The 19780-nt window shown below is 45.5% G+C and overlaps 1 protein-coding gene across 7 annotated transcripts in view; it reads right to left on the reverse strand.

Annotated features, from left to right (window-relative positions):
• Window positions 1–19780, reverse strand: part of CTDSPL (CTD small phosphatase like) — a 125121-nt gene that overhangs the window by 50048 nt on the left and 55293 nt on the right. For 3 of the 7 annotated variants that reach the window (XM_049715931.1, XM_049715930.1, XM_049715929.1), the window contains exon 1: window positions 5782–5914. The exons of the other annotated variants lie outside the window; for them this stretch is intronic. In XM_049715931.1, the coding sequence (XP_049571888.1) occupies window positions 5782–5899 (118 nt within the window). In that variant the 5' untranslated portion in view covers window positions 5900–5914. Of the gene's footprint in view, window positions 1–5781; window positions 5915–19780 lie in introns of those variants that run through there. 7 annotated transcript variants of the gene reach the window in all.

Below are 19780 nucleotides of genomic sequence, written 5' to 3' on the forward strand. Positions count from 1 at the left end.
ATAAAAGGCATCCAAATCAGAAAGAAGAAGCACAATTATCTCAGTTCACAGATGATATGATTTTATATGTAGAAAACCCTAAAGATTCCACCAAAAAACTATTAGAACTAATAAACGAATTCAGCAAAATTGCTGGACACAAAATCAATGTATAAAAATCAGTTGCATTTCTATACACTTATAATGAACAATCCAAAACGGAAATAAAGAAAACCACTGGATTGACAATAGCATCCAAAAGAATAAAATACTTAGGAATAAACTTAACTAAGGAGATAAAAACTTCTACACTGAAAACTACAAAACATTGGTGAAATTAATTAAAGGAGACAGGAAAAAAATGGTAAGACAGCCTGTCTTCATGGATTAGAAGACAATATTGTTAAAATGTCCACACCACCCAAAGCAATCTACAGAGTCAATATAATCCCTATCAAAATCCCAGAGGCTTTTTTTTTTTTTGCAGAAATAGAAAAAACAATCGTAGAATTCATATGGAATCACAGAGGACCCCAAATAGCTAAAACAACCTTGAGAAAGAAGAACAAAGCTGGAGGCCTCATATTTCCCGACTTCAGAACATATTAGAGATCTACAAAAGTATGGTACTGGCATAAAGACAGATATATAGACCAACTGAAAAAAATAGACAGCCCAGAAATAAACCCAAGCATACACAGTCAAATGATCTTCAAAATGGGAGCCAAGACTACACAATGGGGAAGTATAGTCTCTTCAACAAATGGTGTTTCTTAAAACTAGATATCCACATGCAAAACAATACAATTGGACCGTTATATTACACCATAGACAAAAATCAACTCAAAATGGATTAAAGACTTAAATGTTAAGGGCTAAAATTATAAAACTCCTAGAATAAAACACAGGGGAAAGCTTCATAACATCGCTCTTGGCAATGACTTTTTGGATATGATACCCAAAGCACAGGCAACGAAAGCAAAAACAGACAACATTAAACTCAAAAGCTTCTGCACAGCAAAGGAAACAATCAACAGAGTGAAAAGGCAACCTACAGAAGGGGAGAAAATATCTGCAAACCATATATTTGGTAAGAGGTTAATATCCAAAATATATAAGGGACTCCTTCAACTCAACAGCAAAAAACCCCAGGTAATCAGATTTTTTAAATTGCCAATGGACTTGAATTGACGTTTCTCTTAAAGAAGACACACAATGGCCAGCAAGTATATGAACAGATGTTCAATAACACTAATCATCAGGGAAATGCAAATTAAAACTACAATGAGGTATCACCTCACACCTGTAAGGATGACTATCATCAAAACAAAACAAAACAAAACAAAACAGGGCTTCCCTGGTGGCGCAGTGGTTAAGAATCCACCTGCCAATGCAGGGGACATGCGTTTGAGCCCTTGTCCTGGAAGACCCCACATGCCGTGGAGCAACTAAATCCGTGAGTCACAACTCCTGAGCCCACGCACCACCACTACTGAAGCCCGAGCGCCTAGAGCCCATGCTCCACAACAAGAGAAGCCACGGCAATGAGAAGCCCGCGCACCGCAACAAAGAATAGCCCCGCTTGCTGCAACTAGAGAAAGCGCAAGCGCAGCAACAAAGACCAAATGCAGCCCAAAATAAATAAAAAAAAATTTTAAGAATGCTCCAAAAATACCCAAGAAACAAAATAACAAGTGTTGGCGAGGATGTGGAGAAATTGGAACACTTGTGCACTGTTGATGGGAATGTAAAATGGGGTAGCTGCTGTGGAAAACAATATGGAGGTTCCTCAAAAAATTAAAAATCCCATACACTTAATATTAAAAATCCCACTAGCATATGATACAGCAATCCCACTTCTGGGTATTCATCCAAATGAATTGAAAACAGGATCTCAAAGAGATATTTGCACTCCTATGTTCACTGCAGCATTATTCACAATAGACTAGAAGTAACTCAAACGTCCTTTAATGGATGAATGGATAAAGAAACTATAGGGTGTGTGTGTGTGTGTGTGTGTGTGTGTGTGTGTGTGTGTGTGTGTGTAATGGAATACCATTCCATTAAAGAAGAAGGAAATACTGTCATGTGCTACACATGGATGTACCTTGAGAACATCATGTAAGACAAAAAAGTTCTAGAGATCTGATGCACAGCAATGATCATACAGTTAACAATACTGTACTGTACCCTTAAAAATTCATTAAGGGGTAGATTTCATGCTATGTGGGTTTTTTTTTAACAACATTAAAAAAAAAAAAAAAAAAGAGTGGTTTCGGGAGGAAGCCACAGCTCCCGCTGATGGAAGGAATGCCTCCTGTACTGGGCGAGTGCCTCACATGCTCGACCTGACACAATCTCCTCCTCACGTAGGTATCACCATCCTCATTTTGGAGGCCTAGAAGCGAGGCACCTAGACTTGGCCCAAGAGTGCACAGTTACGTACCAAGTAGTAGAAGCGGAATTTGTACTCAGGTTGTCAGACTGCAAAGCCTATACCTTTCTGCCCATCGTTATTACAACTGGCACACGACGGGCCATCTCTCTCGCTCCCTCTGGGCTGTGGGTGATCCGAGTGCTGTGGTGGGGCTCCTTCACTCCTGGCTCATCACCACCGTCGCCTAACAATGCAAGTATCTTCTAGGTAATGAATGCATTTGCTTCTTCTTTTGGACTAGGGCCACAGTTCACTGATAAAATTCCACTAAAAACTGCTATTATTGGGTCAAACTCCTTCCAGAAGAATTCCTAAAGCAGCAAGCCAGTTCACCCAGTATGTTCTACCTCTAGGTTGGTTCTACGATTAAAATGTAACCATTTCTACATTTGGTCTCTACCCAGTCACACCAAATACTGGTTCACAACTGCAAAAAGAGATAATCACCTCAAATAATGCTTCAGGAGTCCTCACTAATCCTCCTCACAGCACAGACATTTCCTGAGGCCAAAACCTAAAAACAAAAAAGCTCAAGTCTGCCAGTCATTCAGTCTTCGATTCCCTCCTCAGTTTTGCTAATGATCAACTCTGTATAGACGTCATTTGTCCCCAGAGTCTCTGTTCTCTATGAGGCAAGACCTGGGTGTCTGGTTATTCTGCCAAGAGGGTTACCTTGATCAGAGGTCCCTCCCACACTTATCAGTCAGACCAGTGTACCTGATGACAGGGACTGACATTCCTACATCGGTCCCACTGAGGCGCCTGGACCTTCACCTGCCCAGGGACGGCACTGAGAGATCTCCCGGGACGACCTGATTCTGAGTTGGAGGGCTCTCAGAGGGCACTGAAGTGGGTGGTTCCTAAGTGAGGGCCCTGGGATGTAAATTATGAGTGAGGGTCTCTGGGAGCCCAGGCAGCAACACGGCTGCACGGACTCAGTTCTGCTGCTGCTGGGAGGACGCAGACCCACGTGGCTCGTGACAGTCAGTGGCTGTTTCTTATTTACAATGTTGGAGGGATCCATCTATGTCTCTATTAACAAATGAGAACAGAAATTAATTCCCTAATAGTTTATCTGATAGATGGATATGGGATCCACGGTGGGTCAGGAATGAAAAAAATAATAGTGTTTCTTGTGTGGGCTGGAAACCTATGACCTTACCCACCACAGCTGTTTCTCTCAGTTCGCTGGTGTGGCTTCAATGAGGGTCTCTTCCTATCTCCTGCTGCTCCGCTCGTTTAGGCTTTTCTAGTTTTATCTCCACTTATTTGTGTGGTACCTTTTAATTTCCTTTTGTCTGCCAGCCTGCCGTCTCTCTGTGACTTCCCGTGGCCTCATGGACCTCTCCCCAGCTACTGCTGATCCTCCTTCTGGGCTCAAGTAGAAGGACTCTCAGCCCCCAAAGGGCAGGGAATTCATCCAGCACATGTTTATTTAGTGTCTGCTATGTGTCAGGTAGTGTTCTAGGAATAGAGCAGTGAACAAAGCTTACAAAAATCCCTACCCTCGGGCTTCCCTGGTGGCGCAGTGGTTGAGAATCTGCCTGCCAATGAAGGGGACACGGGTTCGAGCCCTGGTCTGGGAAGATTCCACATGCCACGGAGCAGCTGGGCCCGTGCGCCACAACTACTGAGCCTGTGTGTCTGGAGCCTGTGCTCTGCAACAAGAGAGGCCACGACAGTGAGAGACCCACGCACCGCAATGAAGAGTGGCCCCCGCTCGCCGCAACTAGAGAAAGCCCTTGCACAGAAACGAAGACCCAACACAGCCAAAAATATAAATAAATAAATAAATAAAATTGAAAAAAAAAAAATCCCTGTCCTCGTTGAGCTTATGTTCCGGGGGGGAAGAAACAGACAATAAAAACATGTAAAACATAGAGTAGGTCAGATGGTGATATATATTGTAGGTCAAAGTAAAGCAGGAAAAAGGTTAAAGAGTGCTCTGTGTGTGTGTGTTATTTTAAATAGGATATTTGGGGAAGACTATACTGATTAAGTGGTTGAGCAAAGGCCTGAAGAAGGTGAGGGTGAGCCTTCTGGGCTCAGAGCACAGCAGGTGCAAACGCCCTGACTGACGTAGGGGCATCCTTGACATGTTCAAGAACAGCCAGGGGGCCGGTGTGGCTGCAACAGAATAACCGAGGGGACAGTGGTAGGGGAGAAGGTCAGTGATGAAGGGCTAGGTCAGGGGGCCTGCAGGCCACTGGAAGGACTTGGCTTTTCCTCTGATTGACATGGGAAAGTTGTTGGAACAGCACTATAAAAACGGCAGGCTTACGACAGGACCTCAATAAGGCTATTTAGGGCCAAAGTCAGGTCCTGTGGAGTCACTACCCCTGAGGAACACTCCTGCCTTTGGAGAACTGCCACCCCTGCAAGGAAAGAGCTGATGTTTCTCCTCCTGTCTCCTCCCATCCTCCACTGGCCTCCACACAGACCTCAGCCAGCATTCCTCCTGGACTGACATGTCTCCACCCCGACCTGTCTGTTAATACCTGCCCTGTTCCCAGGACCAGATACCTACTTTGCAGGACCCAGTGCAAAATGCAAATGCAGGGCCCCTTGTTTAAAAAGTAAGAAAATTAAGACAGTAACAGCAGAGCAGTAAACCAAGTGTGGGTCCTCTCTGGGATGCAGGCTGCATGCCCATGAAGCCGGCCCTGCTTATTCCCATTCGACCCAAGAAAGAAGACCCTGGAATGCAGGCCGCCCCCCGCTCCCCACCACCATGGCCCCACCTAGAGGCTTAGGGTGACAGCAGCCCTTGCTTCATTCTAGAGGGAGCTCCACGAGTCCGGGTGGAGGAGAAAGACAAGCCCAGGAGCCAGCGCTGGGAGGGCAGCCTTTTACAGGGCAAGGACTGGTTCCAGGAGGGGACACTAAAAACCAAGGCTAAACAGGAATGTTTCTCGAGTGCCTCCTTTGCACTGGGCGTTGAGGGAAAGAAACAACGCTGGATGATGCCGGCAAACGTTCACAGTGGTTGGCCAAGGCTTCCCTTGGGCAGGGCAGTCTCTCTGGGGAGGTGGGACTACAGCTGAGCCCGGAAGGATGGACAGAGGGCAGGTGGAGGGACGTTTATATGGGAGAACTAGAAAGTTACAAAAGCAACAAGCAGCCGGGGTGTCTGAGGGGCAACAAGGAGGCCAGTTTGGCTGGGGGCAGAGGTGAGACCAGAGTGGGGAGGGCCTTACCCTGAAGGCAGTGGGGGTGGGTTGAGAGAATGCTCTGAGGAGGGACAGAGACAAGATGAGAGCTGACCTCTTGGGAAGCTTGGCTGGCGGTGTATGGAGGACAGACAGCGGGGTCAGAGCTTCATGTAAGCGGGGTCATGCTGGTGGGGGTGGGATGTGCCTACTCACATGAGCTGGGTAGAAGCCTTCCCGCCACGGGCAGTGGGTCTGCACAGACGGACAGACATGAGACAGGGTTTAGATGCACATTTCCAAGCACGCAACAACAAACAAGGGCACTGTACATCCCTGAGACCAAGTCCTCTGGCAGGGTGCCCAAACCACGTGCGTCCCACAGAATTCCTAATTTTAGAAACCAGACTGGAACTTGTCTGAGCAAAGTAAACCTGGCCCCAAGTATTTACTTTTGTCGTTATTTTGCAGTTGTGGAGGCAGGAAGATCAGCGAGAGCCTCGGGACATTTGACATGCTGCCCACCAGGCTAAGCTGCTCAAGGTGCCCTCGCGAAAGCCTTGTTGGAAAAGCCGGCAATCACGGTACCAGGGGTCTCCGAGAACAAGGAAAAGCTGCTGGCATTGGGTCTTTCCTCACTGTTTTTCAGCCTCTCAAATATCAGCTCTGGACTTCATAACCCTTTTGAATTCCTTTTTCACATGCATAAACAAGCCTTCCAATCATGGGACAGCAACCAAAAGGGACAAGAGAGTAACTGGCGAAATTTATTTTCATCATATAAACAGGACACACGATGCTCCTTCTCTCTCTTTAGGCCAAATAAGGGAAACAGCTTTAGTATGAATCAAAATGAACTCGGAATTCTCACCTCAAGGATTGTAAGACAAAGGAAATCTCACCCTGGATTACACAGCAAGAGGCTTGTTCTCGTTCCCCATTTTCAAACACAGAAACTCTTCCCTGTTTCGGTTTGTTTTAACAAGAGAAGAGTGAAAGGAAAGAGTTTATGCTTGCAACACCTGATTAAAACTGTCTTCATTTCTCACAGATATGGACAGATGTTTTCAAGTTAATTTTGAAAATCCCATCAAATCACGTTTGTGTTGTCTCCTTCCTACTATCATAGTTTTCTGACAGCCTTAGATGAGTGGTTTAATACTGTTTGGAGTTTGAATTGGTTTGTAAGTGTTGTTTCATTAAAAAAAAAAAATTGAGAAAATGAAGGAATACTTAGAAGGCTTGTTAGTATCCACCGGCCAACAGTTTAATAATTTGGATGGAAATATGCACATTCTAATGTCGATGCTGACAGCCTAGAGTTTTTACCTTTATAATTTGAATTCCCATAAGAGCGTGACTTTGTAAGAAGTATTTTTAGTTATTTGTTCCTTAACCAGGAATTTTCTAGGGTATAAAACCTTTACAAATGGAAAAATAGCAACAAATGATCCCAAGAAACCTCTCTAGATAAAAATGCATAAACCACACACTTCAAAATAAACACCACATTTTGGGGACTGCACATGAAATAAGAAGTACCATGTGATTCTTCCTACACAGAGTTCCACTCTGCCAAGACTGGGTATTTTAAGAACACACTTGAACTATCCGTTGGGCTGGCAGTCTCCCCGGGAGTCTGCACATCAACTTCAGGGTTCCCCAAAAGAAGAGCTCAGGGCTCCTTCCTCCAACTGACTGCTTCGATGTCACTACAAGAGCACCAGAGAGGTGGACACCCAGCTCAGCTTTGCCTCCTGCAACCCCTGCAGTCAGTCAGCTACCAGGCGCAGGCTCTTTCATCTTTCATCTGGTGAGTCGTCATCCTGGCCCACGCTATCACCCCCCTCCCTGGGACCTCCGTAACAGTCTGATGATGACAGGTCTCTCCTCACCCACTCTGTCAGCGTCATCTTTTCTGAAATGCACCCCCTCGGTGGCCCGACCTGGCTCACGCTGGGTTGTTGCAATGTTAGATGAGATAAGGTCACACAGGGAAGCCAAGGATGCCCAGTGAACTCACCCCTTGCTGTCCACGAGGGTCACATTGCCCTGGCTTGTCAAACACCCACATGCTGGAATAGTCCTGCCAGGCCAGTGGGCTCTGAGCCTGGGCTGGGCTCCAGCCTTGAAGATGGCCCTGACACAGAAACACACACACACTTCAGTGCTTCAGGCCAGGAGGTGGCAAGGCCCCAGCTGGTGAGCAGGTCCTGGTCACAAGCCTCACTCGCCAATCACTGTTTGGAAGCTGGCAAGCTATTTCCCATAAATACTAAAGAGATAAGGTGCTCATGCTAGCCCAAAAGGGCTGATTTAACCCATAACTCAACATGGCCACATTTGCAAGGAGAAGTAGGAGCAATGTATTTAGTAAAGATTTACCCGGCACCGAATTTAAGGAAGCCTGCTAGCTCCTTTAATAAAGTAATACCCTGATCCTCCCACTCTGGATGGAGGAGGGAGAATCGCCCCAAGGGCTGGAGCCATTTGAGCTCCAGCCCAATTCTTGCCCTGAGATCCATTTTCACCTTGGGAATCTGACTGGTCACCGCTGACTGGTCACCGGTGTGGTATAATTGCACCGCTGGGGCCTCAGGGTGCTGCTTCCCAGACCACTTGGGCTCACCTTGGGGACAGACCCTGGCCTTCATGCTGCACAGCAGTGCGGGCCTTCAGTTTGAGGATGGCATTTAAGAATCAAACTCAGAGGGCTTCCCTGGTGGTGCAGTGGTTAAGAATCCGCCTGCCAATGCAGGGTACACAGGTTCGAGCCCTGGTCCAGGAAGATCCCACATGCCGCGGAAAAACTAAGCTGGCGTGCCACAACTACTGAAGCCCACGCACCTACAGCCCACGCTCCGCAACAAGAGAAGCCACCTCAATGAGAGGCCCGTGCACCGCAACAAAGAGTAGCCCCTGCTCGCTGCAACTAGAGAAAACCCGCGTGCAGCAACGAAGACCCAATGCAGCTAAAAATAAATAAAATAAATTTATTAAAAAAAAAAAAAGAATCAAACTCAGAGAGTAACTTCTAGGGGCTGCTAGATGTGGCTGCCCTCAGGCCCTTCTCCATGGGTTGCCGGCTACCTCTGCTCCCCCAGGCAGAGGTCTACATATTCCACAACCTGGGAAAAACTCCTCAGCACATCTGAACGCCGTGGAGGCAAGGCCCATGACAAGAGGGCAGAGAGGGAAGAAACAGATGTCCTGCGATGACCCGAATTTGTAATGACCATTTGCTTACACGGGTACATCCCCTTACCATAGAGTGAGGCCTCAGAAAGTCATAATAAGTCTACCTCAGCACAAAATACACACATACTCTGTGCATGTGTATCTGTGTGTGGTGGTGATGGTGGTGGTGACGGTTGCAATGGCTTTCTCACACCAACTATGTGTCACGTATTGATTAGACACTGCGAGATTAAAAATAGTCAAATAAGAAAATGTTTCTGTCCTTGGGAAACTCACAAACCAGTGGGAGGAGAAAGGTACACATCTAACTACCTACAGCAGTATCTCTGAACTTGGGGGTATTGAGCATGACACAGGTCAAACACGTCTGCAAAGCAGGCTCTGGTCTCTCACACCCTCTGTCCTGACTGTGGAGGAGACAGTCCGAAGGGGCCCCCCCGCTGTGACACTCAGCCCAGCATAGGCGAGGTGCCACCCCTTGCATGGGAGCCGTGGAAATAATCCCGGACAGCAGCCAGTCTTCAGAGCCTTTCTCTTGGGCAAGTCATTTAGCCAATCAGAAATTAAACCCTGTTATCTGGAAAAAAAGGTGGTCCTGGGCAGGCCACATCCAGAAGATGCTTTGAGAAGATGGCACAACAGATAAGGAAGTACTGGGACAACTGTACCAGGCAATGGTAGGGAGGATGGTTCTCAGCCCTCCTCTCTCAAATCCCTCTTTTTCTTCCTCCCAGTGGGAGGGCTCTGGCTCCTGGGCTCACAGAGGTCCAAGGGGCACTGATTCAAACCCATGGGGAGAAGAGAGGGCTCGGGATAGGCTGGACCCAGGCCCACACGGCTGAGGAAGTGCAGAGGGCAGGAGGGTCGGGAAGAGACCAGAACCAGTGCTTGACTAGGTCCTCTTCAACCCAAGCAAGCTAATCAAACCCAAACATCTGCTCCATTCCACACAGTAAGGGCAACACACCCACAGTAGAGACCCTGGCGTTACTGAAAGCCCTGCAATACTGGGGTTGAAGAGGATGTGGGATCTTAAACCAGATGCTGTTCTTCCCCCACAAAAGGTCACTATTTTGAAAATCTCACTCTTGAGGAGGATGTTTCTAAACCGAGAATGCCACCAGTGCCTGGCCCTTCACCACCCAGGGACCAAGCGAGGAAGGGCCAGGGACGCCCACACCTCCTGCCAGGGCCTCTCCGGCCCCCACCTCTGATGTTACCCCTCAGGGCAGATGCTCCACAGCCTGGGAAACACAGCTGCTCTGAGGGGGACCAAAGCTACAGAACAGCCCAAGCTGCCAATTAAAAGGGGGGAAGGCTGCTTCCTCCTTGCGCAGCTCCAGCAGCTCACGTCCTGGCTTCCAGCACCAGACAAGTCACCTCTGGAGAGAGCTGCCCCCACGGCACTCAGCCTCACCAAGACCTGGTGCATTCCGTCTGCTGGAAGGAAGGTCTGGGGAGTTCAGCTCTGGCAGCCAGGCCGGTCCAGCCCCCAAGACAGGGTCCTGTGGCACCTCTTCAAAGACCTCAAGCAGAGATCATGAATTCCCGTCTTTGATCCAGAAATTGTTCCTCACGCTTTAGCTAAATCCCTCTGCCCTAGGGAGGGCTGAATAATGCTCCTCCCCAAAGAGAGCCACATACCCATCCCTGGACCCATGAACGTTACCATCTACGGCAAAGGGAACCCGTAGACTTTTTTTTTAACATCTTTATTGGAGTATAATTGCGTTTACAATGGTGTGTTAGTTTCTGCTTTATAACAAAGTGAATCAGCTATACATATACATATGTCCCCATATCTCCTCCCTCTTGCATCTCCCTCCCACCCTCCCTATCCCATCCCTCTGGGTGGTCACAAAGCACAAGCTGATCTCCCTGTGCTATGCGGCTGCTTCCCACTAGCTATCTATTTTACATTGGGTAGTGTATATATGTCCATGCCACTCTCTCACTTCGTCCCAGCTCACCCTTCCCCCTCCCTGTGTCCTCAAGTCCATTCTCTACATCTGTGTCTTTATTCCTGTCCTGCCTCTACGTTCTTCAGAACCTTTTTTTTTTTTTTTAGATTCCATATATATGTGTTAGCATACGGTATTTTTCTCTTTCTGACTTACTTCACTCTGTATGACAGACTCTAGGTCCATCCACCTCACTACAAATAACTCAATTTCGTTTCTTTTTATGGCTGAGTAATATTCCATTGTATATATGTGCCACGTCTTCTTTATCCATTCATCTGTTGGTGGACACTTAGGCTGCTTCCATGTCCTGGCTATTGTAAATAGAGCTGCAATAAACATTGTGGTACAGGACTCTTTTTTTTTTTTTTTTTGCAGTACGCGGGCCTCTCACTGTTGTGGCCTCTCCCGTTGTGGAGCACAGGCTCTGGACGTGCAGGCTCAGTGGCCACAGCTCATGGGCTCAGCCGCTCCGCGGCATGTGGGATCTTCCCGGACCGGGGCACAAACCCACGTCCCCTGTATCGGCAGGCAGACTCTCAACCACTGCGCCACCAGGGAAGCCCTACACATAATCTTTTAAATAATAAACACTTCCATTGACACAAATCCTATTACAATAAAAGGTGTTCTTGCTACTTCCATGATGTCCTTTACTGTTCCACTCTCATTATTCTTTTTTTTTTTTAACATCTTTATTGGAGTATAATTGCTTTACAATGGTGTGTTAGTTTCTGCTTTATAACAAAGTGAGTCAGTTATACATATACATATGTTCCCATATCTCTTCCCTCTTGCGTCTCCCTCCCTCCCACCCTCCCTATCCCACCCCGTGTATATATATATATATATACACTACCAAACGTAAAATAGATAGCTAGTGGGAAGCAGCCGCATGGCACAGGGAGATCAGCTCGGTGCTTTGTGACCACTCTCATCATTCTTTAGGGCCATTTCCCCTTCTAGATTGGGAGCTCCTTGGGGGCAGGGAACAGCGTTTTCTTCATGATTCTGACCAGCTAACAGCAGAGGGCCCAGATCACATATAGCCCTTAATGTTTGTTGGGGGAATGAATCAAATTGTTTCTAAGCTCCAGGCACTGTCCTTTATTTAAGATTCTATCTATGAGATGCAAAAAGACAAACGGAAAACAACTGGACCACAATTACAGAACACAATCCCTTAGTGTCACCATAAGGCAATTTAAGTTTTGGCCTAGCTGGGCTGTGATCATATTAAATCAAGAGAACGTGTGATGGGGGAACTTGATATGTTTCATTGATATGAAAACAGAATGTGACTGGAAGGACAATGAAGGTAGAGTCTTCTAGAAATGTGAGCCCAGATGACATTCCTAGGGGGAGGTGGACCACATTTATATGCTGGAGGGCTCCAAGAAATATACGTTAAAGGCCAGAAGGCTTGGAATATTCCACATGTGTCCCTGAAGATAGTGAGCCAACCTGGGAGCAGGGGCAGGGAGCTAAGAGAAGACCAAGCACAGGGCGTGGGGCCACAAGGACCCAGGCAGCCTGAGCAGACAGGGCCTTCCAAAGCTGGCAAAGGCCTTGGCCTGATGAGGCAAGCGGCGGGGGCGGGGTGGGCAGGGATGGAAGGGGCTCTGACAAATTAGACTTTGAGGAACATCCTCATGCCTGGTGGACTTTTGAGTTCCCTAATTAGGGCACAGGGGAATGGAGCGACCTGCACAAAGTCAGAGTTGGTTAGCGGAGAGAGAGGCTGTACCAGATCTCCAGGCCCTGGGGACTGTTCTCTTATTCAATGAAGCAAGTGTGCATGTAAGTGAGTTTACTGAGCATATGTCCCTTCTGGAGCTTCCGGTGCTCCCCTGGCCCTGCCTTTGCATCTGCTCCCATCTCCCCTCACTTGGGACGCCTCCCAGGCCTTCCTCTAGCCGCTCCTCCTTCTCACTAAAAAGGCCCAGTTCCAAGAAACTTTCTGCAATTCTTCCCTGAAGTCTCCAACCCACACTCCTCTGCTCTAACTCCTACTATGCCTTTGGGCTCTTGGCTCATCCAGCTCTTTTCTCAAATTTCTGCTGTCAAACACAACAGCACTCAGTTTTATACTTGGCTTTTTCATGTCTTATTCAACACCATATCCCCACTGCCTGGACACTCAAACTAAGGTTGAACAACGAATGAAAGAATGAAGGTTTCATCGCTTACAGTTTGTCTCTGGCTGAGGACAGGAACTGCCTGATGCTTCCTCTACCCTCCTTTCAAAGTTCTAAATAAAAATTTGATGACGGAGTTACACTGTGTACCAAACAGAAACATTTAATAGTAATACTATATCTAGTACACTGTGGTCTGGCGTTTGCTGTTGGGCTACATTTTCAACTGGATGACATCAACCTAATAAGGTCTAAATTTATTCAGCTATATTGGGATATAATTTAGGACAATTTATCAGCAGATAATTTTCTAAATAATTACAATGAGAGTGTCTAACACTTTAAAGCAAAAGATGCGCCCTCAATATTAAACAGGCTACACAAATGCTTTCTGACATTTCATTTGTATATAAAGCAGAGTGGAAAACTCACTTTACATGAGTAAGATTATTCATACTCTGCTAAGTTCTACCTAAAAAGCTACAACAGTTTAAGGGTGAAACTTCTCTGCTGTTGGGTTGTGAGCTCCTCGCGACAGAGACTGAGCACTCGTTCTGTCCCTCTCGAATTTGTCCTTCCCTGTACTGTGCCCCTGCCCTCACCCAGAAATAGGACCAGGTGGGCTTCCCCGATGGCGCAGTGGTTAAGAATCCGCCTGCCAATGCAGGGGATAAGGGTTCAAGCCCCGGTCTGGGAAGATCCCACATGCCTCAGAGCAACTAAGCCTGTGTGCCACAACTACTGAGCCCATGTGCCACAACTACTGAAGCCCATGCGCCTAGAGCCCGTGCTCCGCAACAAGAGAAGCCACCGTAGTGAGAAGCCCATGCACCGCAACAAAGAGTAGGCCCTGCTCCCTGCAATTAGAGAAAGCCCATGCACAACAACAAAGACCCAACGCAGCCAAAAATAAATAAATAAATAAAATTTATATATATATATATATATATATATATATATATATATATATAAAAGAAATAGGACCAGGTGATAACTTGGTAAGTGCCTGCTGAACAAATGAATGAACAGACAAATGAATGTGTGTGCTACCCAGTCAAATAAATGTTCTGTCCTTTTCACACAAGGCAGTGGGCGTTGGCACAGGGTCACTGGGAACCTCGCCATACCCAGGACCCTAGAAAGATGTAATGAGGTTGGAGAAGAATTATGGTATCTCAGTGGGATAGAAAGAAGCAGGATGCCCAGGTACATCCAGACTTCGCCTGTGACTTGTGGTACCCAGAATGTGGATGCCGCCTCTCTGGGCCTCAGTTTCTCTAACTCTGACCTCATTTAACATCACCTGTCCTCCCGCCTTCCTGTCAGAATAGTTGTGCAGAACAAAGTAGTTTAACGGGAAAGTACTCTGTACACTATAAGACACTATATGAATTTTTTAGGGCTGTCATATGAAAGTACTACTGGCTGGGTGGCTTAACACAAAAGAAATGTATTGTCTCACAGGTTTGGAGGCTAGGAGTCTGAATTCAAGGTGCTGGCGGGGACATGTGCCCTCTGAAACCTGCAGGGGACCCTCTGCCTCTTCTAGCTTCTGGGGTTTGCTGGCAAGCCCTGGCGCTCCTTCGCTTGTAGACGCATCACCCCAGTCTCTGCTTCTATCCATCACACGGCCATTTTCTTCCTGTGTGTCTCCGTCTCTGGGTTTCTTCTCCTTTTCTTATAAGGACACAAGTCACACTGCATTAAGGGCCCACTCTACTCCAGTGTGACCTCACCTTAACTAGTTACATTTGCAATGACCCTATTTCCAAATAAGGTCACATTCTGAGGAACGGGGGGTTAGGACTGCAACATATCTTTTGGCGGGACACAATTTAATCCACAACAAACACCATGTGAATAAAAGCACCACATTTAAAAACCACTGACGTAATGTTAAACTAGGTAATTTGGACTAATCCTCCTGCTGAGAACGAGAAAAGCTGGAAAAATATTTTAAAAGTTCTGCTTGAGGTTATGGAGAATTAGCAGGCAGTGAAGAACGGAGCCAAGACTTAGGAGAAGAGAGAAATCCAGAGAGGTGAGCCTGGCATTTGGGGCTGCTCTTCCTCTAAGAATGCCTGCCACTTTTGGAAGAATTAGTTAAGAGGCTGAAAAGCTGAGCATCACTCTGGACAGCTTGTGAAACCAGAGAAACAAAAATTGGAGTCCCATCCCCAGAGTGCTACACCCTATGAGTAAAGATGAACAAAAGGCAGACTGGTCCTCACGGAGGCAGAGCTCTCTCAGTCTCTGGAACTGGCTTACAGTGACAACAGACAGCAGGTGCTCCAGGGGCCTGGCAGAGGAAAGAGTAATTCTCCCTAAAGGAAGAGAACATCCTCCAAGGCCTCCAGTTATTTCTGTAAATTTTCATCTTTGATGTCTGGCGTGCAATCAAAACTAACCAGGTATATGAAGATATAAGACAATGTGAATGGATTCCAAGTTAAAAAACAGGCAATAGAAACAAACTCAGAAGGGCTAAAAATAAAGGTGTTATCAGATGCAGAATTAAAAAAAAAGATACTTAATATGGTCAAAGAGTTGAAAGATGAAATTGAAAAGTTTCTCTGAGAATTAGAAACAAAACAAAAAGAACACATAGAAATTCTGGAACTTAAAAATAAAATAACTACAATTAAGAATTCAATAGGTGGGTTTAACAGCAGCTTAAACACAGCTTGAAAAGAAAATTAGTGAACTAAATGATAGGGCAGAAGAAAATATCTAGTTTGAAACTCAGAGAGACAAAAGGATAGAAAAGAAAGATGAGAGCATTAGAGATACACAGGGATGTAACAAGAAGGATTAACAGGGCTTCCCTGGTGGCACAGTGGTTGAGAGTCTGCCTGCCGATGCAGGGGACGCGGGTTCGTGTCCCGGTCCAGGAGGATCCCACATGACGCAGAACGGCTGGGCCCGTGAGCCATGGCCGCTGAGCCTGCGCTCCGCGACGGGAGGGGCCACAACGGTGAGAGGCCCGCGTACAGCAAAAAAAAAAAAAAAAAAAAAAAAGAAGGATTAACAGGTATGTAATCAGAGTCACAGGAGAGAAGAGAGAGAATTGGGCCAAAGAAGTAACAGCCAAGAATTTTCAAAACTGAAGAAAGACATCAAGCACAGATCCAAGTTCTTAAATGAGCCCCACATGAGATAAATAAAAAGAAAACTATTCCTAGGCATATTATAGTAAATCGCTGTGCACCAAAGACAAAATGAAAATCTTAAAAGCAGACAGAGGGGAAAAAGACAGATCGGCGGTGGGAAAAAAAAAAAAAAAGACAGATCGGCATCAAAGGAGGAGCAATAAGATGGACTTTAGATTTCTTAATGAAAATACTGAAAGCCAAAAGACTCTGGAATATTGTCAAAGTACTGAAAGAAAATATTCAAATGTTTAAAGAACAAATACACCAATCTTAAGCAAACCCTTAACAAAGAAATAATATCAATCCCACACAGATCCTTCTAGAGAACAAAAAAGACGGCACGTCTCGATTCATTTTATGAGACTAATCAAACCATGACATAAACATCTGGCAAAGACATTACAAAAGAGTAAAACTACAGGCAATCCTTGTCATGAGCATAGATGTAAAAATCCTGAATAAAATATTAGCAAAATGAATCCAGCAATGTATAAAAAAATGATAATACAGTACATCAAACAAATGGGCTTAATAACACAGGAGTGCAATTCATCACATTAACAGTATAAAGGGGAAAATCATATCAGTAGATTCAGAAAAATAATCTTATGAAATTCAACATCTATTTATGATAAAACTCCTTGCAAACTAGGACAAGATAGAGACTTCCTGAATCTGATAAGTGGTATTTATAAATAACTATAGCACTCTCATCATACTTGATGGTGAAATGCTGAAAGCTTCCTGCTGAGATCAAGGACCAGGCAAAGAGGCCTGAATCACCACCTCTACTCAACATGATACTGGAAAAGAAAAGGTAAAGAAAGAGGGAAAACATTCCATTCACAGATATTTTGACTGTGTGCATAGATAATCCAAAAGAATCTTCAGATAAATTTCTACCATCAACAATTAGTTGGGAGATAACAAGGTTGGTCTGAAAATATCTCTCGTATTTCATAACACTAAAAATAAACACTTAGAAAAGGAAAAAAAATTCAAAGTTATAATTTACACTAACATTCAAATACAAAATATCTAGAAATAAACAGAAAGATATGCAAGACCTGTATGTAGAAAATTCTAAAATGTGATTTGAAGAAATTTTTAAAGTTCATAAAAGATGGAGGGACATACCATGTTCATGGTTTTGAAGATTCAGTATTGTAAAGATGTCAATTCTCCCCAAACTGGTCTACAGATTCCATGCAGTCTCAATGAAAACCATAGCAGTTCTTGTTTGTTCATTTTGTGAAAACCGGAAACAGATCACCTGATTCTAAGATTTATATGGAAATGCAAAAGGCCAATAACAGACTTGCTCCACTAGTTACTGAAACTTATTACTGAGCAACAGTAAGTAAGAAAATGTAATTCTGGCAAAAGAATAGACAAACAGACAAATGTAACAGAATAGAAAGCCCAGAAACAGTCTCAGGCACATATATGTTCACACATGGAGAGACCAATGTTGCCAGATTCCTGGAACAACAGCCCTACTCGCGAGTAATCCTGGGCAAGTCTGTCCCCTCCTCTGGCTCTCAGTTTCTTCATCTATAACATCTACAATTTGGACTAGGTCACAAAATTCTGATTTGAAATAAACAGATTAATATGCATTTTCAGTTAGCAGGGTGTCCCCAGGTCTTACTTCCACCTGAAAGCAAGACAATCTGCTATGAAACCACTCCCCCTCTGCTTTCCAGGAAAAAGGAAAAAGCAGTGCCTTATGCCCTGTGTCCTGCCACCTACAGATTTTATTCCAAAATATTCTAGTCAGTTGAATATAAAAGAGTATAGCCTGCTGAGTCTTGCAGTGTTTGCTCGTTTAGGAGGCATACAAGGTAGCAGATGAATGGGTAGACCTTGGTTTTAAAATAGTGCTTTTCATTTAGACACGTATCAAAGTTTCTAATCAAACTATTTAAGCTCTTTGAGCCTCAGTTATCCTTATCTGTGAAAGGACAGTTATGGTGAGGATTACATTGAATAATGCTTGTAAAGCACTTAGGAGAGTGTCTAGCGCACAGTAAGCATTTCATAAATGAAAGTTGAAAATATACTGGGGCTGGGTGTTGCGGCTGTGGTGGTGATGAAGACAGGATGACAGAAATAATAAACTAGACATGTAAGGATTTACCACAGTGTCTAAAGTATGGTTAATGCTCAATAAATATGTGTGGTATGGGGAAGTTATGAATTTCCTGGACTCTCACAAACTCTTGCTTATAGTGTCAGACTCCCTCTGAAATGATAACTAGATTACTAATAATTTCTGCCTCCCATTACTACCGAAGACTTGGCTTGCTACCATGTCCCCAGCACACACACACACACACACACACACACACACACACACACACACAGCCTCAGTTAACATGTTTCCCTTTCTTCCCATCCTGAGATTCTGAGGGCCCCTCTGCCTCGTGGGGTCAACTTGTACCTGGGGAACCTGCAGCCTGGCTAACGCCTACTTGATTTAATGAGGCTCTACCTTACCCAGAGACAATACAAAACTGCCTATAAAGGAAATATTTCAAAACCAACAAGCTGGGTACTACAAAGACTTATTCCAGAACTTACACTCTGGCCTGAAAACATCTGCCTGGAAGGGAGGAACGGACAAGGCTGACGCCAGAAGGGGCTGCAGCTCTCTCGGTCCTTCCTTCGCAGCTGGGAAAGTCAGAGCACCTCTGGACCTGGCCACCCAAGATACCATAAATCAAGGAGCTTTGAAAGTCACAGATGAATAGGCTAACCTATAATTAACTGAAAGGGTTTTCCTAATGGCAGATTTTTTTTTTTTTTTTTGTGGTACGCGGGCCTCTCACTGTTGTGGCCTCTCCCGTTGCAGAGCACAGGCTCCGGACGCGCAGGCTCAGCAGCCATGGCTCACGGGCCCAGCCGCTCTGCAGCATGTGGGATCTTCCCAGACCGGGGCACGAACCCGTGTCCCCTGCATCGGCAGGCGGACTCTCAACCACTGTGCCACCAGGGAAGCCCATAATGGCAGTTTTTGATTTGTAAGCTTATCAGACTCTTGTTCCTCCCTCTCTCTGTAGAGACGGTTCCACCTGCCACCCAGGTGTTTGGACAGCTTCCTGATGCCTGCTGCTACCCCGCCTCTTCTCTCTCCCAGGAAAAGAATCTGAAACCTATCTTGGAAATCCACTAAAATGTTTTTAAAAAACATTTTTCTCCAGTGAAATCCCTGATACTTGTGAAAGGTTATTCTGGTTGGGTGTTCAGTGAAATGAGAAAGAGCTCACCTGCACCTCTGGGTAAAGAACAGCTCATCATTCCTCCACCCCTCAGCCTCTGTGTTCCAGCCACACAGCAATACTTCCCTCCTGGGTCCTCCCTCCCGGATCCTGCTGAGTGACAAGAGGGAACTCATCACTCTGCGTTGTCTCAGGTCTGAAGTTCCCGATGCCCTGCAAATCGCTACCAAAAGCTGTGATCATCCCAATTTCTCAAACCCAAAGAGGACTACACTCTGACTTAACATTCAGTCATCTCAACAAAGCAGATGTAGAAAAGCAAAGGTGGCAGCTGCTGTAACCCCCTCTGGGGCTCACCCTTTGTTTGATTTCCTAAGTACAGCAATTAACCAAGTCAGTCTTCTATGATAAACTGTTTTGAAAGAAGCAAGAGTATTAAGTGATTTAAATTACCGACATGCTCACTGTAAGCTCTGCATCGTCTTAGCACCTTGAGAGATACAGGACAACAACGTCATCCAACAAACCCCTATTTACAGCCATAA

This window comes from Orcinus orca, chromosome 10 (genome assembly GCF_937001465.1).
Source record: "Orcinus orca chromosome 10, mOrcOrc1.1, whole genome shotgun sequence".
Lineage (NCBI taxonomy): Eukaryota > Metazoa > Chordata > Mammalia > Artiodactyla > Delphinidae > Orcinus > Orcinus orca.